Genomic DNA, 19,277 nt, shown 5'->3' with positions numbered 1-19,277 from the left:
GTGTCCGATTATATTGTACATATAAATACATAAGTACATATGTATGTATGTACATTTGTATATCACGAATAAAAAATGTATATGTACACAAGTAGAAATATATATATAAATAACGTTTTTAGCAATCCTCATGCAACTTACTAACCTACATACATACATACATGCATTCATATATATGTACATACATAAGCCTAATACATATAATGAATGTAAAGCGAACACAGTGCAACACCGTTATATTACTAGTTGCATTTTTCGAACTACATCCATACATACATATGTAAAACATATTTAAATTAAGTTGAAATGAGTAACATAAATACTAAATTATCTTTAAAATTTGAATGCAAGATAATGAGTACGTTGAAATAAATTTACATAATTGATAAATAGTTTAAATAAAATATATATACATCCTTAATAAATAAAAAAATAGAACTTCATTACTTTATTATAGACAAATGTAGACTCAAGTTACGCAACTAATTTGATATGAATGTGATTATTCTGATTTTATTTCGTTTTTAGAATAACAAAATAATCAAAAAATATTATTAGTTGAGTTAAATCCTGGGTAACGTTTTTGTAGTTATTTAGAGAACAAGCAATTAAAATTTAACTTGGGAATTATTGTTGAATCTTGGTAAGTTTAAATAAATTTCTTAAACTGTTAAACAAAGTTTACAGGTTAGAACCTCGCTCGTCCCTTTTTTACGTGTAGGAATTATTATTATCTATTTTGTGTTAATTCTTTCTATGTATTGGAGTTAAGGATAGTCGAGCTACTTGGCTCTAGCACGATTTGTTTAGCAATCTGAAAGAACAGCAATAAGCAAGCAACTTTTCACTAAAATCGTAAGTCTATTCCAAATAAATATTCTCCTTTTACACGAACACAATTGTTGTTTTTTTTTTTTTAAATAGATAAATTTCACTATCTAGACCACATATTATGAACGGTTTCTCTCCGTACATCTGTGTAAATCTCTTTCTCCTTATTTTTGTTGAATACTCTTGAATGAATGAAATTGGTTGACGTTTAAGGTGATGAAAACAAACTTGGAGAAATTTATACAAAAGAAGAAGTCAGTGGAAATTACAGATGATTACAAGATTCGCAGACAAAAAACGAGTTAGAAATTCTGATTAATTGGATGATGAATGGATATAGATAGAGCATTTTAAAATGCTGAAATATTTTAAGAAGCGAAAAGGTAGCATAAATATGCACACTTAATAATAGTTTTTCATTAAGTATTACCAATTTTATAGGATTGCGCCGCCAAGCAATGGGGACAGATGTCCCTTTTGGAAAATCATGTGGCGATCTAACAGAAAGTGGATTAGGCCACAGTGATTCCGAAAATAAACGGCACTCATTACATTCTTCTTCCAGTTTTTGCGACGAAATACTATCGCAAATAGGTGCTGAAGTCGACGCAAGTGATGGAATTGAAATTTCTTGGGGAAGCAGTATGATTTCAAATGATGGTAAATATATACTATATATAAATTATGCCAGAAATAAAAATTATGTTTCTATACGTGTATTGCCCTCGCAGATATTTTTCAATATAAATCTCGTCTGGCGATGTCAATTTCGTCAATAGTAAGTGATCCAAATTGCCTAACCTATTTTGTACAATTTTTGGACACTATGAATGCGCTCCCTTTCTTAAAATTTTACCTCGATACTGAAAATTTTAAAACTGCTGCACTTGGTCACTTAAGTGCAGAACAACAAAGTGATGAGCGAGGAACAATAGGAAGTAAGAAAGTGTTGCAGAAATATAAGGACTTTAAAACACCGTCTCGAATAGATTTAGGACGTAAGGAAGAAATGCACGCTACATGTACTCAAGATGATGATAAAGTACCTGAATTAAAAAGCTTTTTCGATTTATCTATGCGCCAGCCGCTCACAGATGATGAAAAAAGTCAAATCTATGCCGAAACTAATAAGCAAATATATCAAAGTGCAGAAAACACGCTTACAGTTACTAAAAATAATAATCGTACAAGAAATTTGAAGGAGAAAAATTCCGATTGCTTATGTGAAGACGGTGAAAAAAAGCTGTGCTCTGATGTATCCAGTGCTCCAATTGGTACTCAAAAATGTATAAACCCCGCTAGTGTCAATGATGCAATTGCAATATATCAAAAATATTTAATTGTGGACGCAAATCAGTTTATCTCATTACCTGTCGATATTTTGTCTGACATATCTTTAATTGTATGTCAACGAGCTGAAATTAAAAAAGAAGCTTCTTCACCAAATCAATCGAAAATTGAATCCACGCCTACTATTACGGCAACTTGTTTCGTTGAAGCACAACGTTATGTTTTGGATCATTTAGAAAGAGTGTATTTAATTGAATTTTTGCAGAGCCCTTTTTACGCCAAATACAGTGTTGAATTGATAGAAAATGGTAATCCGGAGTTGTCCATATATGATATTCTTTATAGTGAAGCTACATTGTTCTTCTTCATGGAATTTCTTGAACAACACAATGAACGTGAATGTCTTGACTTCTGGACATCAGCCATAAATTATCGCAAAAGTTACATAGTTGCCGACAGAGATACCGAAAATGCCATTGTTCAGATAACAGATAAATCAAACATTCCAAACACTGGTCAGTTAGAAGCTCAAGGCGACGCGATGATAATATATGAAAAATTTTTCTCGCTACAATCCGAGGATCGTTTTTGGTTATCAGATCGGCTCCGAAGTCAAGTTGAAGAACGTATTTGCGCTGCTGATCAAGTGGCGTATTGTTTTGATTTAGCTTTACAGTTGGTGGCGGTATATTTAGAGCGTAAATATTTTCAAGACTTCCTAAAATCGCAACTATTTCAGAACTACTTAAATGAGCTTAAATTCAAAATACGTGAAATGAATGTTTCCACAAGAACAACGGATGACGACAAAGTAACGTCTTCTGCTGCAGCTGGTGGTCGTTTTAGTAAAGCACTACATCGAAAAACACTTTCAGATTGTAGTGATGGAAGTAGGCGTGAAGTTTTCAGACACAACACTTTATTGGCGATGGACGGTAACAAATTGCCACAAACAAGAATAAAAAGTATTCAACAAGCGACTGGTTCTGCTTTGCATATTGATGCACGTCATTTAATAAATCCAAACTTATTATGGCGTCGATCGCAATCTGTAGATGGAGTAGCTCTTAAATTTGGTCACATTAACGAATTAGGTCGTTATGAACGTGATTTCGAGGCAGTTGATGATGTAGGAGGTGAGACGGCGAGTGGTAGTAAGCCAAATTGGCCACTAAGACTGAGTGGCAACAGGATTAAAAACGCGATGAGAAAATTGGTTCATTTGCCAGAAGAAAAGGTTCAAGAAGAAATTGCATGGCAAGTAGCAGAAATGATAATTAAGGATGTGACAAGTGTAACTCTAGGACATGATCCAATAAATTCCACACCAGCTTATAACAACAAGAACGAAGACAAATACTAGAACATTGTATTTACTTTGTGCACTTTAAGTTCACTTACTTTAAAGAAATATTTGGAGTTCTTACTTGCACTTTTAAGTGCTTTTAAATCTCGATTAATGATTGACTAGTCAAAACTTGTAAAGGGAATATCTCACAGAGTATGTTGTCAGTCAATAGAAATTTGTAGAGACACTATATTCGTAAGTATATATATGAATTACATGAGCTTATGTTTCAATAATTCAGAAGATCATAAAAATTTTATGTAATATAACAGTAAAAATTCACATGGAACAACATATATAAGTATATGTAATGTTGAACAAACGTATAAGATGTAACAAAGTAAAGTTAATCTTAAATATTTGTGGAATGTAAAGAGCAAAATGACATTTTATAGTTGTTTAGGCTGTTTTTTTCATATTTATACCAAGCCAATAATATACTCATGTTTTTATTGTATTAATTTTTATTTATATCAGTAAAAATTTGTAATTTTCTGATCTACAAAGTGCATAATTAGTATATGAGTTAGCCATAAAAACCATGTAATAAATATAGTTATTATGATTTTTGTTGTAATCGCACAAAACAATCAACAAAACTATTGTCTCAAATAAATTGATCAATTTTAGCTATTAAAATTTTTATTATTATTATAATATTTTTTCTTATAAATATGTATATTCGAAAAAATAGTCGACAAAACTCAACGTTGTAAGATTTTTACTTTGGATAATTGCTTTGTATTTCATGGGAATTGTATTACATCTAGTTTTTTCAAGAATTATTTCCCCAAAAATTTTAAATCGACTTAATAAGTCATTTAAACTATTCTACATTAATCCTACAAAAATACCTCAACAAGCGTTGTGGTTTATGTTTGGTCAAGACATATTTTACCTACATACATACATGCATATAACATAATATTTTGTTACTAACATATTTGCAGTGCTTTAAAACTAATTGTAATCCCGCAAAAAAAGAGGCTGTATGGCTGAGCTTTAAAATTTGTCCGATATATATGAAGTAAAACTGTGCATACATATAGAACGTAAGCTATCTTCAATTTAAGCACAATTAAAATGTAATAAAAAAATAAAAAACCTCAAAAATTATTTTGATATACATATGTACATATACACCAATATCGAAAAAAACTGGAATAAACTAAGAAAAATCGAGATATGGCATGAGAATTGTTTCAAGACTTTTAAAACACTATAAGTGGAAGGCTCTAATACATACTAAGATATAAATAAGAGTTAAACGGAATGCATATATTTTTTCAATTTGATTTTCAAAGTATATTATTGTATGTATGTATTTACTTCAACAAGAAAGTATTGATGAAATCGTTTAGAAATATACTTTCGGTATTGATTTTCCTTTCTTTGTAACTTAAATTAAGGGTTGTCTTCAATCGGCGACTTCGCAAACCATCTTAAAACTCTTAACATAGTTTTTGCAGAATATATGCAGAATGGATATACATTGTAGCAAGTTTCGGTTGAACCATGCAAGGTTAATCCTCTACTAAAGGCAAATCGAACTTCCACTGGGGCCGAGACTACCGTTTTTTCGAGAAATTCCATTAACAACTTGGCCTCAAGAGAATGAGTGTCTGCGCCCGACATTAGTTGGCATATCAGCGATTGCAGGCATTCAAATGGATCTCGTGACAAAATTATTTTCCAGTCAATATTGAGAGTAGTTGTGTTTGTCACATTTTCATAAATATCTCGCTTCGCTCGAGTTCTCAGATTGCTAGCACTTACAATTGCTCGAGCGGCAGCAGCGACCGGCTGCCGAATTTTGTTGTAGTCCTGAGCAAGCAAGTGTACCATATACATAGCACCTAAACCCATAGCCATAAGTAAAATAAGTCTAAAAAATAGCAAAATATTGTAAATTATATAATTGTGAGTTAAATTTTATATATATATATGTAGTATTAAAATTTCACATTTGTCTTGATATATTCATATATTATTCAAACTTGATATCCGTATTCTTTGGTACTATGGGGGGTTGGCATCACAAATGGTCGAAATCGGACTTTTGCCGCGCCCACAAAATGACGTCAATTGAAAATGTATAAAAAATTTTTTAACAGATAAGGAGGAACATCTTTGGTTTAGTTTGTGTGATGCTTAACATTATATTAGTATCTTTATATTAAAGTGTGAAAAAGAACGAAACCGGACATCAACCATGCATACTTCCCCTATATATATAAAATTTTGTATTCCATCTGATTCATTCACTTTACAATGTATAAATCAAGCCTAAATGAATAAAATAATGTACTTAACATAAGAATTTCGAACTTCCGGTTGGCTTTATACATCGGTTAGTATGGAAGATATCTTAACAAAATCAAATGAATGTATGTATTTGATATTAAATGTAATATATGTAGTTCAATTGCGAAAATGATTGAAATCGGTTCATGAATTACATTTGCATTATATTTTTTGAAACAAAATGTGGTTTAGCATTGAATATGAATGAAATCGCTCTAGACCCCATATTCCTAATATAGATATTTCCAATCATCTGGAAAGAACTTTTCCTGGTATGCGCTCTTGTATTGTTGTAGCAGAAAATCCGGAAGTAATTTCGAAGCATGGTGCCGACAGCCCTTGGACCGATAAAAATCCGGTCCGTTCCGGTTACGTGGGAACGGTTAGCTCTCATCCTCATACACCTTGGTTGAATTTTTTTCACGTATATCTAAAACCCGCTTATTCGAATATCCGGTTTGTAACCGCTCGTATGAATATTAACCGATTAATACTATTCGAATAGTCGTAACTGTGAAATGAAAATTTTTTTAAATCCAAGCAGCTTTGTCGGCATAACCTTTTATAATTTAATCATGCGTACACCGCAAATTTTCTATAAACTTATACATATGTATACGTAGAAAAATTTGTAAAAGTGTTACACTTACTATTCGAATAGTCGACAAGGAACGTTTAACTGGATAGCCCAAAACGAGCGGTTTATCTAATAGTCGAAGACTTACGATTATCTGAATTCTGCAAACATAATATTATTATTCCAATTATTCCCTAACCGGTTGACCCGATTAGACGATTAGTCGAATACGAAGAGCTCTAATAAATATCTCAGACACGAGACTTTACAGTAATGAAATTAAGTGAGTCTAAGACATACAGTCAAAGTAAGCAAGATGACAAAATGTTTGTAATCACGGTCACGTCGAATAATCAATACTAAAATCTTGTCTACACCCTAAAATATTTGTCAGACTTTGAGCCTTGAAAATTGCGAGAGTATAAAATTACAAATGTTACTGTTACACTCGAACTTAGCCCTTCCTATATGTTTTGAAGTAAAAAAACGATGTTTGATGACTGTCCGCTTAAAATTTAAATGTAACCTAAAATAAACTTTGTTAATCCTTAAAATTTGTTTTTAATATGTTAATAATGTTTATACGTTTATAGTCATATTTGTTTTGATTTAAACTTATTTTTAACGCCATCGCCACATAGAAATCTGAATTATTTTCATCCATATCAAATACTAGATCTTTAATATCCTACGGTAAAATAGCTTTAATCCTTTGTATAATGTATTCTCGGGAATTTGCAAAAAAACTGTAATTTACGCAGTGTGTATGTATTTTATTTTTTACACTTTTTCAACACGATGTGTACATATATACAAATAAATGTATTTGATGAATTCACAGTGCAACCTCGTATATGTATATATTTTAAACATATTAAAACACCAAATAACAACAAATATTTATCGCAAAGGTTATCCACATCCCAAGGGCACGCTTTCTCGGCCACACGTTGCTCCTTCAACACAAAAGCCACTTACTTCAACATTTTGGAAATATGTGTCGACTAGGCGCAGTTCAATGCAATAATTATCGTTTTCAAAGCTTAAACAATATTTGACCACCTGCTTTAAAAGCGTGCGATTTAAAAATGAAAACACGCTTTTTCACAAATAATCCTGTCCTCTATCTTGGAAGATTTTAAACTTAAAAAAAAAGATATTTGATGAAAATTCGTTCAAAATCGTTAGGTACGCACACTGTTTTACATTAATACCAGTTGTTCATGCAAGCCAGATGGCGATAAATATGCGGGCGACGGACAACTATCCTGTTTTAGTCAAAACTATGCTAGTCCTGAAAGAGCGGAACCAGTTTCATACAAAAATTAAGAAAATATATAAACAAACGCTTACTTAGTTACGTATTCACGGATTGTGTATAAGTGAAGATATGTGTTTAAATACATCCATTCCGGTGTACGTAAGTATGTATACGCACAACGCGGATTGATATTGGAAAACAAGTACGAATTGTGGATTACATAAACGTGATTTGCGCTGAACCTCTAAAGCACTATTCGAATAGAAATATGCATATGTATGTATGTATGTCCATTTCCGTATTAGATTTGCATATGTATTTATTGCCACCTTTTTGTAGAGTTTTTGATTTATTCATTTCGAATAGCTGTGTTAAAGGTAGGTAAAACCGTTATAATTTGAGATGCTCATGAATATATGCTGCATGCCTCTGCACTTGAGAGGGTTCGCAAATGTTGTGCTGTGTACAAGCAACAATTGGGATTGTAGTAAGGCGAGCGAATGTGGTGATTCAATTATTTTTTAAAAGCGAAAGTAAATTTAATTATTTTATGGTTTAGAAATACATTTTTTTATAAAACGGATCTTATTTTATTACTAACTTTTTTGTATAAAATTGGTAAAGGAGACGACCCTAAACTAATATTTTGTGAAATTGAAAAATATACACATATGTACATATAGTATATAATTTATTTATTTTAAGGCTTATTAAAACAGCCGTTAGGGGAACAAATGTATGATAGTCGTCTGCTACATGTTGTGAAAGTATAAGAATTTTTTAAATTTAAATTTTAAGCCCGCGAAATTTTAAATCACCTTACTTACATATACATACATATATGCTTGTACGGACACATGTGATCACACTTGCATTACGTAGATTTTGTTCGCCTAACCCACTATAAATTATGACGCAACAGTCGGGACAACTTCAGTTATTTAAAACTCACAGACTAGGTTAGATGCGGAATACTTAGCGCCAGCGATACGGGGTAAAAACGAATTGCAACTGCAACAGAAAGTCTTTGCAACAGTTTCGTGCGAGTGTTGGTTTGTAGCGACGCCGCGAAGTGAAATCCACAAACGAACTGTTGTAAAAAAGTGAAAGCTGTTTGTGATTTCTTTGCCCGGAAGTGCAAAGCCAAAGCGGAAAAATATAAATAATTAAGCATCAGAGTTTGCGCGCTCTTGAAAACGTTTAATGTTTTATACCGTTATATTTTTTAGCGTACTCGTTTTACTCTTTCTTCTGTGGGATGTTAAGAAACCCCCAAAGTTTCCACCTGGACCAAAATGGTATCCAATTGTCGGTTGCGCCCTGCAGATCTCCGAATTAAGATTAAAATGTGGAATGTTTTGCAAAGTTGTTGACGAATTAGCCAAGTACTATATAAATCCGTATGGATTATATGGTCTAAAGATCGGCAGGGACAAAGTTGTGATTGCATATTATAGTGATACCATAAACGAGATGATGACTAACGAGGATCTAGATGGCAAACCCGATGGTATATTCTATAGAATGAGAACATTTAATTCGAAGAAAGGCATATTGGTGACGGACGAGGACTTATGGGTGGATCAACGTCGTTTCATATTGCGACATCTTAAAGACTTCGGTTTTTCGCGTGCTGGAATGGTGAATATTATTCAACATGAAGCCTCGTTTTTGTTGGAAGAATTGAGGGAAATCGTTAGCGAACAGGGTGGTAAACAAGCCGAAGTCTCCATGCATGATTTGTTCAAAGTGAATGTATTAAATACACTGTGGTCCATGATGGCTAGTAAACGCTACGACCGCAAAAGTGAAGAAATAACCGATCTACTGACCATGTTTTTTGAACTATTTCAAAACGTGGACATGGTAGGGGCGCTGTTCAGTCATTTCCCATTTATTAGGTTTATCGCACCAAATTATTCGGGCTACAATGCATTCGTAGAAAGCCATCAACGGATTTATACATTTTTACGTAGAGAAGTTGAAAATCACCGCAAAACATACGGAAACTATGACATGCCTCGCGATTTGATGGACAGTTATTTGCGTGAATTCGACAATCCCAAACGAGGCGAATTTTTCAGTGAAGAGCAACTACTAGCTGTGTGCCTTGATATGTTCTTAGCCGGCTCGGAAACCACCAACAAAAGTTTGGGTTTCGCCTTTTTACATATGGTCCGCAATCCAGAAATACAAGAAAAGGCTTTTGCAGAAATAAAGGAAATAATTGGCGTTGATCGTTTACCGGAATGGGGTGATCGAGCAAAATTACCATATTGTGAATCTATCGTTTTGGAAGCTGTACGTATGTTTATGGGTAATACCTTTGGTATCCCTCATCGAGCACTGCGTGACACACGACTGAGCGGCTTCACTATTCCGAAGGATACTATGGTAATCGCTTGTTTTCGAGGTATGCTGATGAATTCGCATGATTTCCCTAACCCAAGTAAGTTTGACCCAGAACGTTATTTAATGGATGGTAAATTAAAAATCCCGGAGGCCTACAATCCTTTTGGATTCGGACGACACCGTTGCATGGGTGACATACTGGGTAGGCAGAACCTGTTTGTGTTCATAACGACGGTCCTTCAACACTTTCGCTTTCTGCCACTACAGGGAGAAATGCCTGATGATGAGCCCTTAGATGGGGCAACAGCTGCAGTGAAACCCTTTAGAGCTTATATTGTCCCTAGACAACATGACTAAAACTATGTTAACACCCTTTACATATACATATGTATATGTATACATTCATGTCTATACTCACATTTACACACAAAGTAATGTCATATTATGAATATCTGCAATATATTTAACTAACTAAAACTATTTTTAGTACGTATGTATGAATGTTCATTATCAGTTTTAAGACGAATTCAACTCATCGAAAAGTAGGTGATGGTTGTGGCATGCTTTTACTTTAAAATTCACAATATTCACTTTTTTATCTTGTCTATACTAATAGATAGTGTTTTAAAAATAAAAGTTTAATTTAAAACTTATTTGAACTAAAAATAAAGCAGACTAAATCTTAAAGAAACTGCAAACCATACCGTTTGGCGTTCCCAGAACACCGTATAAGTATGTCCAGACATACATTCATGTTATATATATTTTGAGTAAAACAAAAAATGTAAACTCTCTTTGGATTCTTAAATCGGCAATAACGGTTTCGCTTTTATTCGTAAATAATGTTACCACTATATTAAATAGTTTATTATAATAGTATTTAACGTACATATATCATCCCGCAGCAACGCGATGTCGGATACATACTAGTATGAAATAAAAACCAACTTTTCATTTGTCCTCCTCTTTAAAGCACTTTTATTAATTAAATATATTACATAAAATTTTAAAATTATGAGATTACCAAATCATAAAAAAAAACATTGTTAATATGAATTGAAGAGTTCGAGAATCGCATAGCATGCAAATCGTATGAGTATATTTTTAAATTCGCTAAAATTACTGATAGTACATTTCCTTGTTCATAATAAATGAAAAAACTGCTAAAATTTGGCATTAACAACTGTCAACTGTTTTTGGTAAAAATATGTTTTTACGCTTAAACATAAAAATATTTATGGGATACGCGACGTTTATTGCCGATTTTTTATTGTGCTCAATTGGAAACAGGCACAATTTCCAAATTCTGAAGTCAATGAGGTACTTCAGATTAAAGTGCTGAATTGTGATTATAACTGCAAAAAATCTCGATATCAAAAATTAGAAATCAATACTCATTTAATTTTGTTTCGTGCACATGTTATACATATACATTATATTTGTTTATAACGCTTACGAAAAATTCCCTATTTCCATCATAAGCTACCTTAATAATTTAATCGTTTTATAAATCTTCGTTCGGCTTATTATAATAAATAAAACTTCAGATTCTATTTGTGAAAGGTGTACTTTCATGTTCTCATTTTTATAGAAAGTTAATAATATTTGCTTCTAATTATTACAAAAATTTATTGTACAGTCAGTTTTCATTGTAGTATTTGTTTTAGCTCCTCTATGGTTTCATATAAATTATTTTGTGGAAGTCTTGCATATTCTGCATCTAAATGTAGTCATTAAATTTATTTTATTTAATAAACTTCAATTTGACTTGTAAATTAATACAATTTTTCGCTACTACTTATAAACAATTTGAACACACTAATGTTTGCGATAACTGAAATCGGGTAATTGTCTAGCACAACATATTGCTACCACATAGAGTATACCGAAAAAGAAATTTAATTTAGCTGTTTGTCGCGGAACAGCACTCATGGTATGTTCGTTACGAAAACGTTTCTCGATCTGAAATGCCTGTGGTACTGTCACGAGCGGCAATAAAAACCAAAGCGAGTATTTCAGGCCATATACAACAAATACACTGTAGGGTGTGAAGAGAAGCAAAGCATATAGGACGTGCGATGCTGTACGTCCAATAAGTATTGCTAACGTTACGATTCCAGCTTTACGATCATTTTCAACATCTCGCGTGTTATTACTGTGTAATATTGCCTCCGCATTGAGTGCCAAAGGAAGAGCATAATAAATAGCGGTCCAATCCACATGACCTGTTTGTGACATATATGCGAACAATACTGAAAGTGGTCCGAAAAGTATTAATATAACAACATCTCCGAGAGCGATGTATTTGAAACCGATTCCACCAGTGTAAAGAAAGCTAGATGATAAGCCGCCAAAATAAATTAATGCTAGGTGCTCCATTTTCGCTGGACTAAGAAAGGATAAACAAATGAATCCACCGCAACCAGCCATGTATAAAATGGCTCCCAGGGAAACTACCTAAAAAAAATTAGACATGTAAAAAATTAAAGAATACTACTTGATTTTCAATTTCATAGAACGCTGCAGCAGTAGGCAAAAGGACGAATTTTATAATGTTCTAAAGAAGCGGTAATAAATTTTAAAATGAAGATAAATAAGAGATTCCGAGCAAATCCAATTTTTTTAAATAACTTATAGGTGCGGTTATAAATTTGCTTTTTGTCACTTTTTTTGCCTGAAGGATGTGTTCCTTCGGCAGCTTTTTCAGAAAAAGGAAGCAAGGATAGTGCAAAACTTTTACTTACTTCATCCTTTGTGAGAATGTGGTCAACGAGAGTTCGGTCGTCGGCTTTCTGTTTGTCAATACCCTTAACGAAATCGAAGTAAGTATTCACTACATTGCCGGCGCAATGCACTGTAACTACTGTGAAGGCAGTTAAAAAAAATGTTATAAGACTAAAATCAGCGGCCCATTGAGAACGGTAAGCCAGCGCAGACCCCATCAATGTTGGTACCAAACTGCCAGATAATGACCATGGACGCAATGCATGTAAGTATGTTTTCAATTTCATGAATGTGCCAGTGGATGTGCCTTTGCTTGAAGTGGTATGTGTATATGAGGTTGTTCCATTAAGTTGATGAGTTTTTGTTTTGCATTTATTTTCTGTAAGTGAAAATCCATTTCCTGAATGTTGATTGGTTACATTAGAAGCATCGTTTATTAATTTATGCTGATATTCCAATTCATCAGATATATTCACATGTTTAATGTATTTATTTTCAGTGCCATTTTCCTTTTCCTTGAGATCAGCGGCAGAAGCCATTCTTTCTGAAATTAAAATTGTATAAGCTGTTGTTCTAAACTGATGTAAAACTATTGTAATACTTACATTTTGCTCGCCTTTTGTTGATCGATTTCGTTAAACAAAATTTGCAGGTAATGGCCCTTAACTACTGTAGAAAAAATAATAATTTGTTAACAAATAAAGACAATTTTCTTAAGTTTGTTGTATATTTTTAAAATGCCTGTTGCGTTGCTTATGTACCTTTCCATTCGAAACGCTTTATATAGACCCAATTTTTGGTACATATAGGTGTTACAGCTAATGTGAGCTTTTGGCCTTTAGAACAAATGATATTGTTTAAAAATCAGTAAATATATTCTGTTCTCATGCAAATACTCTGGCATTGTTATACAGACAATTTCCGTTTTTCAATTGGGTATGATATTAAAATTGGTTTCCAGGTGTGAAGTATCTTCACGCATTAGGTATAATAAAAGTCTCGTACGAATATGTGTAAACAATCCAATTATTAGAATAGATTATAATTAAAAGACTAAATTTCTGAAGAGTATATTATAATTTTTTTTTACAAATTTTTAAGAAGAAATTTATTAGTTAATCTTTCACGATTCTTATGTATTTCACCTGTTCGTAAATTTCTCTTTTCTGCTTCTTCTAATCAATCCCACAATTAGACGTTCTCTGCCCCACGTCACCTGTGAACCGATTGAATGTACCCCACCAAGAAGTGAGGAGAAAAGAGAGATACATTTATTGCCACAGCTTCAAATGTTTACAATTACATTTTGAAAAACAAACATGTATTTACAAAAGATAATATAGTAATTTTACCACACATATTTTCTAGTTATAATAGATAAATATCGTTTTTAAATCAGTCAGAAAAATGCCTTTAATAATAAAGCCATAAAATATCTCAAACTGGCAATGCTGACAAATTGTGAGCCCGCATCGATGGGATCTTCTCAATCATCAGTTCGCCAATTTAATACTTAAACGCATTTCATCCATCCTAGGAAAAATTTTACTGCAATCGGAATAAAATTTTGAAGTTGAAAATTAACAATTCACATTTTACAAACTAAAGTGTGATCTTGTAAAAATTTATAACGAACTTTAGCAAGGTCCAAAAATTGATTTATGGCAAATGAAGGCCTTTGAAGAGAAAAGAGCTAATTTCTATACAGTGTTTCTAAAAAAGTGAGAAATTAAATTGAGATCATAAAAATGCTGTTTATTTAGTACTAAAGAAAAACAAATAAATACAACTGATTAAATCTGACATCTAGTAAATGCATTTTTGGAGTTGTGGTCTCAAGTAGTTAATTGAATCATCACATAATTTGTCGTAAAACACGAGTGGATTCGTTGTAGAGTTGGAAAACGATTCCACATATTTGCGAGATTGTGGAAAGCAAGCGAGAAAGAGTGAAAAGAAGGAGCGAAGAAGCAGCTCGGTCTTTTCGAATTGTGCTGCTACATTGGATAGTGCGTGTCGGTCGTGCATTTATTTCGTTTAGACAGTCAGTCATCGGTTATTTTTCATTCGTGCGGTTGAGTTAAGAGTCCAAGTGAGAAGTTAGTGTCTAATATATTGGTTGAAATTTGTATTCTAAAAGTGAAAAATAAAAGTTTTAAATTTGATTTTATTTAAATAGCCTCAACATACGTCACGCCAGAAATATTTTGTAAATTCAATCCAATTTTTTGTTTGGTTCGTGTAAATCAAAAGCCGTCAAAATTGAATCCACGAAGATTGACGAGACTTTTTCCTCCTCTTCGACTGCGATGGAGGATAAAGCAACAACAAAAGATCTGGATCAATGGATTGAGCAGTTGAACGAATGCAATCAATTGACGGAAACGCAAGTGCGAACCTTGTGTGATAAGGTATGTCTGGATGAAAGTGATTTGTTAGGAAATGCGTCGAAGGAAATTTGGACGAAAAAATTAATACTAGTGTGCCGCCGTTAAGTTTTCCGATCAGGTTAACATACAAAACATTTAAATCAATTCCTACAAATCATACATGCTACCTGTTCTTGTCTGTCGTATTTATTTGTGCATAGTTATGTTTGTTGGAATTACTGCTTGCTCGTTCACGCAACTGTTTCGTTAGTGCGTCAGCCATCTTGAAAATAATTAGAATATAAAAGTCCGGGATGCAAGCAGTGGTGTGAAAGGGATGACAAGCGATAGCAGAATGTAAACCGAAAGTTAAGATATTAGATGATGATGAAGGATAGAATCAAATGAATTTAATAATTAATATAATGCTATAATAGTTAAAAAAATAGTAGATTGTTTATAATTTGGGAAAAAACTAAGTCTTATAAGATATGTTTGTACATATCTTATAGAATATAATTTTTGATTGAATTAGACATTCCCAATACGGAAACTATTTATTATTATTATTTTTTCAATTAGAGTGAAGTAATGCGATGTAATATAGCCTAGATGGCCTAACCGTGTTTCTCTGAAATCACAGCGCAAATTTAAAAATAGAAAATTTTGCCATATGCTGTTTTATGTACACAGATACTACTTAGTTAATTGCTTGAATATGTTAAGGGATAATATAATTGTTGTGGAACATGTTTGAGGTTATGTGGACTGTATGCAACGCACAATTTCGTAAAATGTAAAAGTTTTAAAAAAAGTTAAGAAATTTTTTAAATAATGATTTAAGAAACTCCATCAATATGGGTAAAATGAGTACCAACTAAAAATATAATCATTTCTCTCTTTGGTCCTTTTTTTTCTAACTATAGGTACATACATATACATAATTAATACCATGTTAGGCTTTTAGTCATAATTCATTAAATCAAACATCAAAAATTTATTGTTTCGTAGGTGTTGCATTCTTTGTTAATATTCAACTAAAACTTTGATTTTAACATTGAAAAATGCATTTCCTCCAAAAAGATTAAACACTATGCATATAAAAATACTGTTCCTCGCAAACTTCCGTATGTATATGTATACATATGTATGTAGATACAATGTAGGTATATTTATAGTTTTCTACCATGTATTATTTATGTGCATTATGAAGAATTAATAATTTGTTTTGGAAGGAACTTCGTTTAACGTTCTCCATCTATTTGCTGGTGTAACTACTTAGATGTTAAGCCAAGTATGAAGAATCCTATGTAAGAAAAGAATACATATTTTACATGTCCGAAGTACACTATGAGTTTTTTCAAAAACAAATGATAGGAACCGTCATTTAAACAACTTTTTAAAGTCTGAGATAAAAAAAATGATTTTGATGTTAAAATTGCAATACATACATACATGCTTATATGATATTATATGTATATGATAAGGAATATACTGTAAATATTACAAATGTACTTATTTCTTAATAAAATACATTTCTGTGTTTCTAGCGGAACTTGGCTAAAATTTGATTTGCTCAGAATATTTATGAATTAAAATGTTTATAATGAAAATGCTGAGCAAATTAAACTTGTAAGATTTATTATTTATTTTACAATTGCTTGACCTTGATATATGCCAAGAAATATTCTAGTGGATCAATTTTAGTTATCTAATACCAGTGTTATTGCTATATAAGTATGTATGTAAAAATGACATTTCGCTTGGAAATAAGAAAAATTTCTTATACTCTTTATTTTAATATAGTATATAAATGAAAATAATAATAATTAATGCAAGTTTATTTTAATTTGATTTGCAGGCGAAGGAGATTCTTTCCAAGGAATCTAATGTTCAGGAGGTAAAATGTCCGGTCACAGTATGTGGTGATGTCCATGGACAGTTTCATGATTTGATGGAATTATTCCGGATAGGTGGCAAATCTCCTGACACTAATTATTTGTTTATGGGTGATTATGTTGATCGTGGTTACTATTCAGTAGAAACCGTCACATTGTTGGTGGCGTTAAAAGTTCGTTATCGTGAGAGAATAACGATTCTACGCGGCAACCACGAATCGCGACAAATTACTCAAGTTTATGGATTCTATGATGAATGTTTGCGAAAATATGGCAATGCGAACGTTTGGAAATATTTTACCGACTTGTTTGATTACTTACCACTAACGGCATTAGTCGATGGTCAAATATTTTGTTTACATGGAGGGCTTAGCCCATCTATTGATAGCTTGGACCATATTCGTGCATTGGATAGACTTCAAGAAGTGCCGCATGAGGGTCCCATGTGCGATTTACTGTGGTCCGACCCCGATGATAGGGGTGGTTGGGGCATTTCACCCCGTGGTGCCGGTTACACATTTGGTCAGGTATATAAGCGATGTTTTCTTTTATATACGTGATTATATGTACATGATTATATTTTTACAAAAATTAATAGGATATTTCGGAAACGTTTAACAACACAAATGGACTGACACTTGTATCTCGTGCTCATCAGTTAGTTATGGAAGGATATAATTGGTGCCATGATCGCAACGTTGTTACAATATTCTCAGCGCCTAATTATTGCTATCGCTGTGGAAATCAAGCGGCCCTAATGGAATTAGATGATTCACTCAAATTTTCATTGTAAGTACCTATGAACACACCATCGCCCCATCCCTTAATAACAATATTATATAAAGTTTCCTTAGTTCATTAGGAAATCAAAATATGTACCTTCATTAAAAAATTCTATTATCTTAACACTCCTTAAGAGATGGTCTAGGAAATATCTGATAAGTGAGAGCAGTGGTAGAATTTGTTTAGAAAAAAAATCTTAACAGATGGTACCGCAGGGTGATTTTTTCCATCTTGCGAATCTCCACCAACACTACTTGTGATTTTTGAACTATTAAGGCGTCTGCCATAGAAATTTATTCTATGAGATCGAAAATAAACTTAAAAACAGCAAAGAGATCGAGTTGCTTCGCGAGGACCATGCAATCTTTGAGTAATTACCATCTGTATAGAGTATTAGGCTTAACCTATAACTATCTTAAGAAACAGCAAAGGTCACTAACAAGTGTATAATTGATTGGTAGACAATTTCCCAATATGTCGAAGAAATTAATATTGTTTAACCAATAATAAAAAATCTAACGTATCAGACTACTCCTTTTTTCATATACTTCAGATTAAATTCTATTTTACATGGAATAAAATATAATTACTTTCTCTTCATCTATTACAGCCTACAATTTGACCCAGCACCTCGTCGTGGTGAACCTCACGTTACACGAAGAACACCGGATTATTTCCTATAAGAGAATTCTTCATCCATTTACATATATTATACATACATTTATATAAATGCAAAAAGAACAGCAGAAAAAACAAAGAATACTAAACTATTTATAAAAATCGAATTCCAATCGCATGGAAAGAAGATATAATAAATAAGTAAAATCAATATAGTTGAAGTGAATGTAAAAGTATATAAATGGAGGTAACACCAGATTTTAGCAGCAATAATTATGGACGAGGGACGGCTGCGATTGGCAACTTAGTAGGAGTACTAATAAGTTATTGTGTAAGAAACAGCCGACACAAAACCCCATACAAGTATATGTTTAAAACGTAGGCATTAGTTTAAGGCTTACAAAAAAGATGCAGCCAAATGCGAAAATTTTAGTATATGCAAATCCAAAACAAACAATTTCCACACTTTAGTTAAATAAAAAGAAATGAACTTTGGGACAGAATTACAATTGATTTACATTTAATTTAACAGTTAACGCGATATGATCAACGCTAAAAAGTATAATATTAAAATCCATTATTTAAAAATCCACGGATAAATAAAACCGATTTAAAACAAATAAATAATAATAATTTTTCGCAGTAAATAAAAATTGAAATTTTCTATTAAATATGTAACTTTTAGAATTCGCGCATAGATATAGCCTTGTCACACATTTAACTTATTATCAAGTATGAAGCAGAGAAATTGGATGCTAAATCACATAACTAACATACATAGTCGTTAACTGGGAATGAGACGTGACAGTAATACGGCCTATACATTACAATTGGAGCAGGAACTGAACTGATTAGCGAACGCAAGATAAAAGAAGAGTTTGTAGAGTGTAGGGCTTTACACAAAACAAAATATAAACATTAA

The 19,277-nt window shown here is 32.4% G+C and overlaps 5 protein-coding genes across 7 annotated transcripts; 3 read left to right on the top strand and 2 right to left on the bottom strand.

Annotated features, from left to right (window-relative positions):
- Window positions 1-1,040: 1,040 nt before the first annotated feature.
- LOC120768295 (A-kinase anchor protein 10, mitochondrial) lies at window positions 1,041-4,660 on the top strand. The gene is made up of 3 exons (XM_040094924.1): window positions 1,041-1,214; window positions 1,273-1,491; window positions 1,563-4,660. The coding sequence occupies exons 1-3, from the start codon at window positions 1,187-1,189 to the stop codon at window positions 3,482-3,484; spliced, it is 2,169 nt and encodes a 722-aa protein (XP_039950858.1). The 5' UTR covers window positions 1,041-1,186; the 3' UTR covers window positions 3,485-4,660.
- A 98-nt stretch (window positions 4,661-4,758) lies between these two features.
- Window positions 4,759-7,336, bottom strand: LOC120767579. The gene is made up of 2 exons (XM_040093724.1): window positions 7,329-7,336; window positions 4,759-5,390 (listed from the first exon to the last, which is right to left on the bottom strand). The coding sequence occupies exons 1-2, from the start codon at window positions 7,334-7,336 to the stop codon at window positions 4,874-4,876; spliced, it is 525 nt and encodes a 174-aa protein (XP_039949658.1). The 3' UTR covers window positions 4,759-4,873.
- Window positions 7,337-8,660: 1,324 nt separating this feature from the next.
- On the top strand, window positions 8,661-10,352 carry LOC120769097 (probable cytochrome P450 303a1). Its single transcript, XM_040095956.1, has one exon. It carries the CDS (start codon window positions 8,815-8,817, stop codon window positions 10,318-10,320), a length of 1,506 nt encoding a protein of 501 aa, XP_039951890.1. The 5' UTR covers window positions 8,661-8,814; the 3' UTR covers window positions 10,321-10,352.
- A 1,159-nt stretch (window positions 10,353-11,511) lies between these two features.
- LOC120769510 (ubiA prenyltransferase domain-containing protein 1 homolog) lies at window positions 11,512-13,861 on the bottom strand. 2 transcript variants are annotated; one of them, XM_040096547.1, is made up of 4 exons: window positions 13,449-13,861; window positions 13,293-13,353; window positions 12,708-13,231; window positions 11,512-12,420 (listed from the first exon to the last, which is right to left on the bottom strand). In XM_040096547.1, exons 3-4 carry the CDS (start codon window positions 13,224-13,226, stop codon window positions 11,782-11,784), a joined length of 1,158 nt encoding a protein of 385 aa, XP_039952481.1. In that variant the 5' UTR covers window positions 13,227-13,231; window positions 13,293-13,353; window positions 13,449-13,861; the 3' UTR covers window positions 11,512-11,781. The 2 variants fall into 2 exon arrangements, with proteins under 2 accessions (XP_039952481.1, XP_039952480.1); XM_040096546.1 differs by having other exon boundaries at window positions 13,293-13,356; window positions 13,449-13,860.
- A 308-nt stretch (window positions 13,862-14,169) lies between these two features.
- On the top strand, window positions 14,170-18,864 carry LOC120769511 (serine/threonine-protein phosphatase PP2A). 2 transcript variants are annotated; one of them, XM_040096549.1, is made up of 5 exons: window positions 14,170-14,786; window positions 14,867-15,098; window positions 16,918-17,481; window positions 17,553-17,743; window positions 18,348-18,864. In XM_040096549.1, the coding sequence occupies exons 2-5, from the start codon at window positions 14,997-14,999 to the stop codon at window positions 18,418-18,420; spliced, it is 930 nt and encodes a 309-aa protein (XP_039952483.1). In that variant the 5' UTR covers window positions 14,170-14,786; window positions 14,867-14,996; the 3' UTR covers window positions 18,421-18,864. The 2 variants fall into 2 exon arrangements, with proteins under 2 accessions (XP_039952483.1, XP_039952482.1); XM_040096548.1 differs by having other exon boundaries at window positions 14,841-15,098.
- Window positions 18,865-19,277: the final 413 nt, after the last annotated feature.

Source organism: Bactrocera tryoni, chromosome 2, assembly GCF_016617805.1.
Source record: "Bactrocera tryoni isolate S06 chromosome 2, CSIRO_BtryS06_freeze2, whole genome shotgun sequence".
Taxonomy (NCBI): Eukaryota; Metazoa; Arthropoda; class Insecta; order Diptera; family Tephritidae; genus Bactrocera; species Bactrocera tryoni.
Note: the sequence above shows the minus strand (reverse complement) of the source record. Positions and strands in the feature narration are given on the sequence as shown.